Source organism: Thamnophis sirtalis, unplaced genomic scaffold, assembly GCF_051295495.1.
Source record: "Thamnophis sirtalis isolate CommonGarterSnake01/CBP01778 unplaced genomic scaffold, rThaSir2_p1.2 scaffold_13, whole genome shotgun sequence".
Taxonomy (NCBI): Eukaryota; Metazoa; Chordata; class Lepidosauria; order Squamata; family Natricidae; genus Thamnophis; species Thamnophis sirtalis.
The window spans coordinates 53,032,656-53,044,729 of NW_028261393.1; the positions used below are offsets into that span (position 1 = coordinate 53,032,656).

Sequence of the window (12,074 nt, forward strand, 5' to 3'; positions counted from 1 at the left end):
AGGTGGATAAAATGAGGACCCAGATTGTTGAGGGCAAGAGGCTGACTCTGTAAACCGCTTAGAGAGGGCTGTAAAGCCCTGTAAAAGTGGCACATAAGTCTTAAGTGCCATTGCTATTATTTTACAAAGCTAACGGGAGTTTTAGCATTCACTTGATTTATTTAGCATTAGCCACAGAACAAAATAAATTTGTACATTCAGGTGCACATTTAAAAACAGAATTACAGAGTAGTCCACGCTGGCAAGCAAACCGCATCCTTCCCGCCGATTTCACTTGTACGTCTTCATATGCCACAGGCCGTCATTTAAATAGTGAATATTTTCAATGCCGATCCCTTTGTTGACTTTCTCTCTGGGGAGGGAGAGGTGGAAAAGACAAGGAAAGATCAGTTTTTCCGCTCTGGATAAAATGCAAACGGGCAAATGCAACTCCCAAATAGGTAGTCCTGGACTTCCAAGTTCGTTTTTGTGACCCGTGTCACAACGGCACTGAAAAAGGCATCCCCACTGTCACGTGATTTACATTCTGATGCTTGACAACTGATTCACATTTACGACAGTTGCAGTGCCCCGGGGGTTACATTATTCCCCTTTGTGGCCTTCTGACGAGTCAAAGGGGAAACCCGATTCACTTAACAACCGTGTGCGCTTAACTGCTGTGATTCACTTAACAAAGGTGGCAAGGACAGTTGGGCAATGGGGGCCCAAGCTCGCTTCCCAACCCTTTCGCCTTTCTCACTTAACAACATTAACTTTGGGGCTGGATTGTATGGTTAAGGCAGTGTTTCTCAACCTTGGCAACTTGAAGATATCTGGACTTCAACTCCCAGAATTCCCCAGCCAGCGAATGCTGGCTGGGGAATTCTGGGAATTGAAGTCCAGACATCTTCAAGTTGCCAAGGTTGAGAAACACTGAGTTAAGGACTATCTGTCTTTATAACAAGGAGCTGAACGGGGAAGATTTTGGGCCCTTTTTTTTCCAGTCCCTTATCCAGCCTACTGATCTTGAAGTTAGAAAAAAAAATCCCATTTTCAGCCTTTTAAAAAATACATGCAAATATTAAAAGAGAAGAAAAAAGGAAGAGGGGAAGTTTAATCATGGCCTCCGGTCCACGCCTTATCTCTTGCCCTTTTAAAAGATCACACAGGCAGGAGAAAGGATAAAAAGGCTTCAAGTCGGTCACCACGTTTGGAAAATCATTGGATGTCCCAAAGGTGCTTTTTTCCAAGAGGCAACTGGACTGTCTTTTTCTTTAAAGACGTTTCGCTTCTCATCCAAGAAGCTGCTTCAGCTTCCGACAGAGCTGGAGAAACTCCTTGGATGAGAAGCGAAACGTCTTCCAAGAAAAGTCCTGTTGCCCCTTTAAAAAAAAAGCCCCTTTGGGACAACCTGAAGCCTGGATGACTTGAGAATCTCCACGGAGACATATTGAGAGGATAAAATGAGTTGAAAGAAAAGGGCTGTTCCCTTACATTCTTAAGAAGGAAGTTGGAATAAAAATAGATTTAGTAAAGCCGTTCCTTATAGCAATAAACGGTTTTTTGGGACTGGGCCAACCTTGACGGATAGGCCTTTTACTTTGGTTCCACCACAAAAGCGCGTAGGACAAAATCGCGCTCGACAAAAGCGCGCTGTGACGTCATCACAGCGCGACGGCAAAGTTCGAAAAATGTAAAAATAAAGCGAAAACCTTACCCTAAGCCCCCCAACCTAACCCTAAACCTAACCCTAAACCTAACTCTTAACCTAACCCTAAACCTAACCGTTAAAGTAACGAAAAACCTAACGCTAACCCTTAACCTAACCCTAACGCTAACGCTAACGCTCTAAAGCTAACCCTAACCCTTAACCTAACCCTAAACCTAAACCTAAACCTAACCCTTACCTTTATGTGAATCGGCTTGCTTTAATTTAATTTTTATTAATTTTTATTTGAATTTTTCGATCTTTTTCGTCGCGCTGTGATGACGTCAAAGGCGCGATTTTGTCGATCGCGCTTTTGTCGTCCACGCTTTTGACGGGTCACGTTTACTTTTACCTACTCAAAGTGTTTGGAAAACATGCTGTCTGCAAAAAAGCTAGCAGGCTGGGTATAGAAGCCTGGGAATGCTAACTGCCAGTTAGATCTAGGAGAGCCAAGTTAAAGAAAGATCCGGTTTTCTTTTCCAAAAGCAAGAACTCACATATCGTCTGCTGCCATCTTCATGACCCCGACGCATAGTGCATGTTGCTTTCCTTCCGCCATTATTGCCTGTTGAGAAGTCTGCTAAGGAAAAGATCTTGGCTTGTGGTCATTTAAAATCATCGCGACGTCGGTAAGCAAAGCCCCGGAAGGAGCCGTCTTAAAAAAACCAAATTGCTAGCAGGCTAAGCAACCCGCGCTTGCATTTTCTAAGAGCCACGGTGGGTGGAGCAACGGCCAGCATCTGTATAGAATGAAAGGCTCACTCCGCTCACCCTGCCAGCAGTTCGATTCCTTGGGATCCTGACCAACTCAAGGTTGGTTCAGCCTCCCATCCTTCCGGGGGTCATTAATGGAGGACCCAGATCGTGGGCGGCAATGGGCTGACTCTGTAAAGCGCTTAGAGCAGTTTGGGGAGTGGCATCAAGCTGGCCACGCCCATGGCACGACAAAACCGCGCTCGACTAAAGCACGCCCGATTAAACCGCGTTGCTGACATCATCAACAGGGCAACAACAGCGAGCGCGGAGAAAGAAGGGCGCTTTAAATAGCCCTTTGAAAGCAAGCCGATTCAACTTAAGGTAAGGGTTAGGGTTAGGGTTAGGTTAAGGGTTAGGTTTAGGGTTAGGTTAAGGGTTAGGTTTAGGGTTACGTTTAGGGTTAGGTTAAGGGTTAGGTTTAGGATTAGGTTTAGGGGGGTTAGGTTTAGGTTTAGGGGTTAATTTTAGGTTTAGCGTTTACAGCCTGCTTCTGTCTCAGCGCTGTTGTCGCCCTGTGATGACGTCAGCTACGCGGTTTCGTCGAGCGTGCTTTAGTCGAACGCGGTTTTGTGGTGGAACCGGCCACGCCCACCCAGTCGGTCACACCCACCCAGCCCGCCGAGGTCAACCACAGCCTTGATGCAGCCCTCAATGAAATTGAGTTTGACCCTTTAAGAGTCAGCAGAATTAGCCTGCAATCCTTCCTTCCAACCACGGCAGCACCACGGCTCTGGGGGTTAAGTCTTGGTGGTGAGGTCTTTAGGTATTTAAAGGAGGGGGTCCGTGGTGAAGGAAAGGTTGGGAACCACCGTTCTACCACATTCTGAGAAAGCAATTGCGACCCACAGACAGCGCCTCTCCAAGGATACCACAATCGTATCAGCAGCAGCAGGATAAAGTTTGGCTCCCGGAGACGTCAGGCCAGGGCACATGATATTTGCTCCACTAAGTACAAATTTAATGGCTCCTTTATCGACTTGTTGATGTGGTAGAATGAAGGGATCTACGGAGTAGAAAAAGGTTAGTGGGGGAGATTAAAAAAAGCGACAGGGTTGAATACAGCATCAAGACTTCTAAAACACGGTACGTTTAGCTGAGACCAGCGGGCAAAGCCTTTCCAGAGGTATGAGGTGGGCAAGAAAAATTATATCCCCGACGTGCTCTTCTCTCCCATTTTTTCTCATAGGCCTTCAAAATACAATCTTATGAAACTTCCTTCTGAATGGTGCTCTGATTAAGGTTGGTTGGATGGATAGATGGAAGGTAGATAGACAGACAGACAGACAGACAGATAGATAGATAGATAGATAGATAGGAGAGATAGATAGATAGATGATAGATAGATAGATAGATAGATAGATAGATAGATAGATAGATAGATAGATAGATGACAGATAGATGACAGATAGATGGTAGATGGGGAGGGGGAGATGGATGGATAGAAAAATAGATGATAGATGATAAATAGATGAGGGAGGAGATGGATGGATGGATAGACGGATGATAAAGGATAGATTTGGATGGATGGGTGATAGAAAAATAGATGATAAATAGATGATAGAAAAATGGATGGATGATAGGTAGGTAGGTAGGTAGGTAGGTAGGTAGGTAGGTAGGTAGGTAGGTAGGTAGGTAGGTAAGGAGAGAGAGATTGATTGATCATAGTTAGATGAGATGATTGGGTGGGTGGATGGATGGATAGATAGATAATAGATAGAAAAATAGATGATAGACAGACAGATGGATGATAGGTAAGTAATGAACCGCTGAACTGCCGACCTTTCTGATTGTCAAGCTCAGTGTCTTAGCCACTGAGCCATTGCATTCCTTTTCTCTTCAGTATACCAATCTAAAACAAGTACGCTTAGTCTCAAAAGTTGCCCATCCTTTGATTTCTCTCCAATCCATAACCCTTTTTCCTCCAAAATACTTACATTTATGTAGTAACCTCAGTGTGGGATAAAAGGGCCCTTCTCTTTGTCTGAAGAACAGCAGTTCACCATTTACTGTGAGAATTTCTATATGTTCATGACTGAAACGTACAAAATTAACACATGTGATTTTCTTTTAAGAGTAGTATTTCTCATAACCAGTTAGAAATAATCACAAAAGAGAAAACTTTACATTTTTTAAATGGGGCCCTGGGGATAATTTGTAAGCCACCCAGAGTTGCCTTATAGGGAAAATGGGCATAATAAAAACTTAGTAAATAAAAATAACTCTCCAAGATTAATGTTTCCATTAAACACGAATATCCTGGTAGCCTCCAATTCAGAAAGAATGTTGTAAATATGCCAGCATCTGTTTTCATTTTGACCAATACAATTTCAATCTAGAAACGTATTTCTCACACCTAAAAATTAACAATAGAGCTTTATAGCTCCCGCTGCCTTAAGAAAGTTCAAAACATTCTTAAAGATCCGTCTCATCCTGGACATCCTTTTTTTTCTTTAACTATTATCATCTGGCAGACGGTACAGGATAATAAAAACAAGGACAAATAGGCTGAAAAAACAGGTTTTATCCTAGGGCAGTAAACTATATTGAATTCTACAGTAGAGTGCAATGTTATTGCAATATCAGGTTTTCAATTTCAATTATATAGAATGTGAAGGAGACGCGTGCTTGTGTTTTTATTTTTATACTTAACAATGTACACTGAAGATGGCATTTAATTTTGTTGTATGAGGTGCAATGACAGTAAAAGAGCAAAAGGAACGAATGAACTTACCATCGTACTATCTTAACGGGATCTTTCTTTGGCATAATTTGGTTTAGCCATGGCTCAATACCCGGGAATTGATCTATCAGTTGGTTCTTAATGCCTTTAATCACCGACGTTTTCAACTGGATGCAGTTTGATACATTCTCTTTTTCATCGAATCTGACCAACAAATAAAATAATGTTAGAAACAACCTTTGGTCCTTTACTTCTTCATCCGTTGACAATGAGGTTAGGCACATATTTCTTTGCCAACAAAACTGCAGTGACTAATCCAGATGAAGAAGCCACACAGATTTCAAAGCATTAAAAAAGAAAAAGAAAAAACCAAAATATGCAGAAGTTCTATTTCTCTCACATTTTACTTCAGATCATCTGTTCAGAATTCCTTCTCAAAGACCATGTTTATCAATATTAATATGCATTATTAATGTTTACAATAACATCGGCATCATTTTAAATATTTTATCTTGTTTTTAATTGATTGTAATCACCTGCAGCCCCCTTGGGCGCAAGTTGGATGGCGTATCACTTTTACAAATAAAGGTATTAAAATAAGGTATGCTGGATCTTGCCAAGATTAAGGTAAAGGTAAAGATTCCCCTCACACATCTGCGCTCGTCGTTCCCGACTCTAGGGGGCAGTGCTCATCTCCATTTCAAAGCCGAAGAGCCAGCGCTATCCGAAGACGTCTCCGTGGTCATGTGGCCGGCATGACTCAACGCCAAAGGCGCACGGAATGCTGCTACCTTCCCACCAAAGCTGGTTCCTATTTTTCTACTTGCATTTTTTGCATGCTTCCGAACTGCTAAGTTGGCGGAAGCTGGGACAAGTAAGGGAGCTCACTCTGTTACACGGCGCTGGGGATTCGAACCGCCGAAATGCGACCTTTCTAATTGACAAGCTCAGCATCTTAGCTACTAAGCCATCCTCTAGATTAGTAGCATTATAAGTACCATTATAATATAAAAGATTAGTACCATTATAATCCCCAACATCTCCAAAATAGTTGTGTGACCCCAACCTATGTGGGAAGACAAATTGAAGAGGAGGGTAGCCTGTATTACAGTGAACTCCCTAGAAGGGGGGCGGGGGGGGGGGGAATGGTCAGAAGTCCTGCCAATAAAAGGGATAAAGAATTTATTTTCCGTATGGATGTGGGATGCCCACCACCACCACTTCAACCAGTCAGGGGATGTAAACATTTAATATTGAATTGAATTGAATTTATTATATTTCTATGCCGCCCTTTTCCCAGAAGGGACTCAGGGTGGCTCACAACCCAAGTCAGGGGGGGGAGGGATAGGGGATACAAATAGGGGGGAAAAAGACATAGACAAACAATACCACAATTTTAAAAACAACTCAACAGGCACACCATTCAAGCGGGGACAGGAACTCATCAGCCCCAGGCCTGTCGGAACAGCCAGGTTTTAAGAGCTTTGCGGAAAGCCTGGAGGGTGCTGAGGGTCCGAATCTCCACGGGGAGCTCGTTCCAGAGGGCTGGAGCAGCCACAGAGAAGGCTTTCCTCCGGGTGGTCGCCAATCGGCATTGGCCAGTGGATGGAATTTGGAGGAGGCCTAATCTGTGGGATCTAATCGGTCTAGTGGAGGTGATTGGCAGCAGGCGGTCTCTCAAGTACCCAGGTCCAATACCATGAAGGGCTTTCTAAGTGACGACTAGCGCCTTGAAGCGTATCCGAAGACCAATAGGCAGCCAGTGCAGCTCGCGGAGGATAGGTGTAACGTGGGTGTACCGAGCACTCGCGCGGCTGCATTCTGGACAAGCTGAAGTCTCCGAATGCTCTTCAAGGGCTGCCCCATGTAGAGCACGTTGCAGTAGTCCAGTCTAGAGGTCACAAGGGCGCGAGTGACTGGTGTGAGGGCCTAATATATCAGTATATCAATACTTGAAGAGCTGTGACAGCCCTGAATTGTTCTCGAAAGCGCCTGCAGGCTGGGTGGAAGTTCGTCGGAAGGGATGCCCAACCTGGGATTAAGGAAGGGTTCCCATACAGTGAGAACCGTTAATCAGTGGAACTGCTTTGCCTCCTGAAGCAGTAGGTGCTTCAGGAGGCAAAGGAGGAGGTTTTAAAGAAGAGATTGGACAACCATTTGTTCCGGGATGGTATAAGGATTCCTGCAATGGGCAAGCGGGTTGGACTAGAAGACCTCCAAGGTCCCTTCCAACCTTGTGATCCTACTTCTTTTTCTGATTGCACTGATATTGTACATCAGTATGAATCCGAGAGCTAAGGTGCAATCTGATGAGAGTGGAGGTGCCTTGGGCAGGGGGGGGGGGGGGGCTGGACTAGAAGACCTCCAAGGTCCCTGTGATCTGATTCTGATTGCATGGATATTGAAACTCAGTATGGATCTGAGAGTTGGGGTGACATTTAGTGATAGTGGAGAGAGGGGGGGGTGTTTTGGGGCAGCGGGGCTGGACTAGAAGATCTCAAAGGTCCCTTCCAGGTCCTGTGATCCTATTTCTGATTGCATTATTGTATCTCAGTATGAATCCGAGAGATAGGGTGAAATTTAATGGGCTTGATGGGGGGGGGGTTCCCTTGGGCGGAGAGGCTGGACTAGACGACCTCCAAGGTCCCTTTCCAGCCCTGTGATCCTATTTCTGATTGCATTGAAACAGTATCTCACTATGGATCTGAGACTTGGGGTGACATTTAGCGGTAGTGGAGGGAGGTGGGGAGTGTTCTGGGGCAGGGGGCTGGACTAGACGACCTCTAAGACCCCATCCCACCCTGAGATGACGCTTGTTCTCGCAGTCAGGCAGAGATTTGGCATTTCTGCCCCCTCCCCTCCCCACCCCACCCCTACCCCTCCTCCCTGATCCCCGAGGAGATCCAGGCGGGCCTTGATGATGGGAGTTGTAGTCCCTCCCGTCTCCCTCCCCCTCCCTCCTAGGCGGAGTCCACCCCCTCCCCTCACCCGGGAGGGGCTCGCTCCTCGTCGACCCTCCCCTCCCCCGCCCCCACTCACTTCTTGAACATCCTGGGGCGACGGGGCGCCGCTCCTCGCGAGGCCGGGCGGAGCGAGGGCTGGGGCGGGTGGCGGGAGGGCTGGCAACCCCCGCGTCGTCCCTCTTCGCGCGCTCACGCAAAGGCCTCTCCGGCCCTTCCTTCTCGTCTGCCCGCCTCGCCGGAAAGGAAACCGCGCGGAGGCCGGGGGGAGGGCGGCGCGCTTTACGGCCGCCGTCGCAAAACTCCTGGCGCCGAGCGAGGGAAAGGCAGCGCCCCAAGCCTCCCGAAAGACACGAGAGAGAGAGAGATCCCGGGGGTGGGGAGGGGAGCTCAAAACTACCGTTCCCGGCAGGCTGCGCGCGCCACGGACGGCGCAGGCGCGTTGAGCCCGAGCGGCCGTTACTATGGAGACGCATCCGAGTCGGGGGCCTAGGCGGCCTTAGCTCTAGTTTTTAAAGGGGCCGCTGCGGGAGGAAATTATATAATTAAGATATTATAATTAATATATTAATTATATGTTATATAAAATATATCATACATTATGTTATATATATATATATGTTGTATTTGTGCTGATAAATAAATAAAGGGAGACTAGTATAGATCTATTTCAAGCTATTTAGCTCTCATCAGCTAGCCATACCCTTATATATATGGTTCCATTGTTCCTTTTAACAGGAGTGTCTGATATAAAATGCATCCAATGGAATCTAAGCCTAAATTGCAGTTTTTATTATTGGTGTTTCTCGACCTTAGCCTCTCCTTGAAATTTATTGATGTATCCAGTCAATGGTCTTAGCAACTGCAGGATTTGTGGACTTCAAGTCTCAGAATTCCCTACCCAGCATCTTTATTGGGGATCTTTGGTTAAACCATGGTTTAATGCACGACAATATTAGTTGGTATCCATGGTACTGGGTAGCAATAGCAATAGCACTTAGACTTATATACTGCTTCAGTGGTTTTACAGCTCTCTCTGAGCGGCTTAGTCAGCATCTTGCCCCCAACAATCTGGGTCCTCATTTTATCAATCTCGATGGAAGGTTGAGTCAACCTTGAGCCTGGTGAGATTCTAGTTGCCATTTGCTTCCGATGTCAATAGTTTTCATATTTAAATAGGTTGGGACCTAGGGACTGGAGGCAATGACATTAGCCTTGGAATCAGCCGTAAAGATCTTTATTTCCCAGCCCACTAGGTTAAAAGAGGATGCAAAGTTGATTAACCTTAGAAGCTGATTTTATATCCCATTTTTCTTACTTTGATAAACAACTTAAGATGGACATATTAAGACTCTTTGCTCCTATTTTACCCACAATAAAATTATGAGGTGGTTTGCGCTGAGAAATAGGAACTACCTCAAAGTCACCCAACCAGCTTTCATGGCTAAGGCAGGACTAGAACTCACCATCTCCTGGTCCTAGCCTGCTGCCTTAAAAAGAATTGTCTTTAGGCATGTTATTACATTATTAAAATACAGTATAATTCCTTTTAAACTGGGGAAATGTTAAGTGGTAGCAAAAATCTAGTCTGAAGATAAGATTACCACTGTTGCACGAGATCATTGTTTTTATTTCCATCTTGGATAAGTCAATATTTATGAATAAAAAATATTCAAAGTTGAATCTGCACTTTTTATTTTTAAAGTATACACTTTAAATTAATAATGGATACACAGGTTCCAAAAACCAACAGAGATGAAAATATACTATCTACCAATAGTATATTTAAGAAAATAAAATTAGAAAGAAATAAAGAAAACTGAAATCAAAATACTTAATCTTTTAATATGTTAAAAACATCATACAGAGATTACATGATAAAGACATTCATTCCAAGCTATTGGAGCAGGGATAATATAATTAATAGACATGACAGGCCCAAAGACAAAATGTAGTTTTTATTGATAGTAAATATTCACTCTTTTCCAAGCCACTTTTACACTAAAATCAGGTGAATCAGAATATAAACGACTAAGAAAACTTCAGTACAGAGTAACTTGAAAAGTGGACATTTTTTAAATTTATATCCCCATTTCTGCACTAATAAATACAAAGAACACCAAGAAAAAGCCAGGTTAAACATTCACCTTATTAAAAAGATTAAAGAACAGTCTCCCACAATATCTTGAAACTGATGTCAGTGTGTGAAAACTGAAACCATTTTTTTAACCTAAAACCAGATTAAGTAATAGTCAAAAAGGCAAGAACCCTTAAAATTAGGTCATTAATATTAAACTGCCCTTAAAAAAATAGGAAGTGGGTGGATTTTAGATATGAATTTTAAACAAATCGGGAATTATTCTCCTCCATCCGTTAATTTCTGGCATCAAGAAGCGAATTTTTAATTGTTATTATCTTTTATTCATTAAATATGAAACTCCGTCAACTGAGCATTCAAAAATGCATCACAAATACCAATGGATGGTGCTAATGGTTGATACGGGTTGTTGCCAGCATCCTATGTATCAACCAAGTATCTTCTTAATCCGTAAGAGCAGCAGTTTTTTGCTGTTCCACTGGAACAGCAAATAACAGGAAGCTGCAATTTATTGCATATGGTTATTATTGCATATTATTACTGTTGTTGTTGTTGTTATGTGGTTAATCTTTGTGAGATTCACAGCCTTTGGGGCTGGTTGGTAGCTCAAAGACCTAGGAACTGTTAAGGTAAAGTCGGAGGATATAAGCTGTTCCAAGTAGGGTGGTTTTTTATAGAATCAGAATGTTCAAGTCAGGTAATTTCCAAATAGCGAGGTAGCCCCTTAGGTATTGCTCCAAGGGCTCCAATTTTATTATCATTATTATTAAAACTTTATTTACCAAACATGAAACTCAGGCAACCAAACATTCGAAAACGCATTATTTATTATTATTAATTAAACATGAAAATTACAATAATAACAATTTCCTGTTCTTCCAAATGGAGTTTGCTCGAGCATTTCTACCTCGAGTTTCCACGAGGTAGAAATAGGGAAGCATCCAGCTGCGGCCACCGATTTCCCCTCCCGCCCATCCACGGACGCTTCCTCCCCGCTTCCGAAAGGCAGAGCCTGTGCCCAAGCAGACTGAGTCCGGCGTTCCTTGGAAGGAAGAGGAAAGCCCGCGCGACCCCAACGGGCCAAACCTACGACAGCCTGGAGGCGGAGACCGAAGCCTTCCCCTCCCCGTTTCCTCCGTCCCTTCCCGGCTGGGGGAAGAAAAGGTCGGCGGTCCCGCCTCTCTCCATCCTCGCCGCAAGGGTTAGCCGCTCTCCCACTCCGCTTCCGCTCTTCGTCACGTGGGAGGCCCCCAACTACGGAAACCGACGAGACTCAAACTCGAAGGGGTCCCATTTCGCCCCCCTTTCCCTCCCAGCATCTGGATTACGCCGAGGGAAAGGAAGGCGAGGAAGCACAGCTACGGGTGCCGGCGAGGCCCTCGGGGTCTCTCTCTCTCTCTCTTCCCCCCCTCCCGCGGAGCGAGAACGTGGCCGCCCCGCCTCCCCCCCCCGGCGTCCAAGAGGGAACCCAGTCGCGGCCCCGCGAGCGCGGCTTGGCGCGCCATGGCCGGCCGCTCGAGGGACCCGTCGCTTCAGCAGCCGCCCGGCGACACAATCACTTCCGGTAGGGCAGAGGGCAGAGGGGAAGTGGGTGCCAGCGAGCGGGGTGAGACGGGGGGAGGGGGTGAAAGGAAACGCCGGGCGGGCCGGAGGGGGGAGGGGCGGGCAAAGGGGAAGACGCGGCAAACCGGTTCCCCATCGGCTTCTCTCCCCACCCCACCCCCCGCGCTTCCACCCCTCCCGAGTGCGTCGCGAGCGTTGGCGGCGGCGCGGCGTCGTCGTCTTTCCCCTGCCTGGCGGTAGCGGCGCTACTTCCGGACGGGCCGCCTCCCGGCATGCCGCGCGGCCGGAAGTGCCGCCATCTTTAGGCCCCTTGCTTTTTTTTCCCTTTTT

At 45.6% G+C, this 12,074-nt stretch overlaps 1 protein-coding gene across 1 annotated transcript; it reads right to left on the reverse strand.

Moving 5' to 3' along the window:
* Positions 1-139: 139 nt before the first annotated feature.
* MCTS1 (MCTS1 re-initiation and release factor) lies at positions 140-8,469 on the reverse strand. Its single transcript, XM_087727395.1, has 6 exons — positions 8,163-8,469; positions 5,175-5,327; positions 4,378-4,475; positions 3,313-3,446; positions 2,185-2,252; positions 140-352 (listed from the first exon to the last, which is right to left on the reverse strand). The coding sequence occupies exons 1-6, from the start codon at positions 8,171-8,173 to the stop codon at positions 271-273; spliced, it is 546 nt and encodes a 181-aa protein (XP_087583521.1). The 5' UTR covers positions 8,174-8,469; the 3' UTR covers positions 140-270.
* Between the last annotated feature and the right edge of the window lie 3,605 nt (positions 8,470-12,074).

Coding starts and splice junctions, on each gene's coding strand:
- MCTS1 (XM_087727395.1), bottom strand. Junction 3,447..4,377: donor ACTGAGGTTACTACATAAAT/GTAAGTATTTTG, acceptor TCTACTCCGTAG/ATCCCTTCATTCTACCACAT. Junction 2,253..3,312: donor CTGCTGCTGATACGATTGTG/GTATCCTTGGAG, acceptor ACTTCTCAACAG/GCAATAATGGCGGAAGGAAA.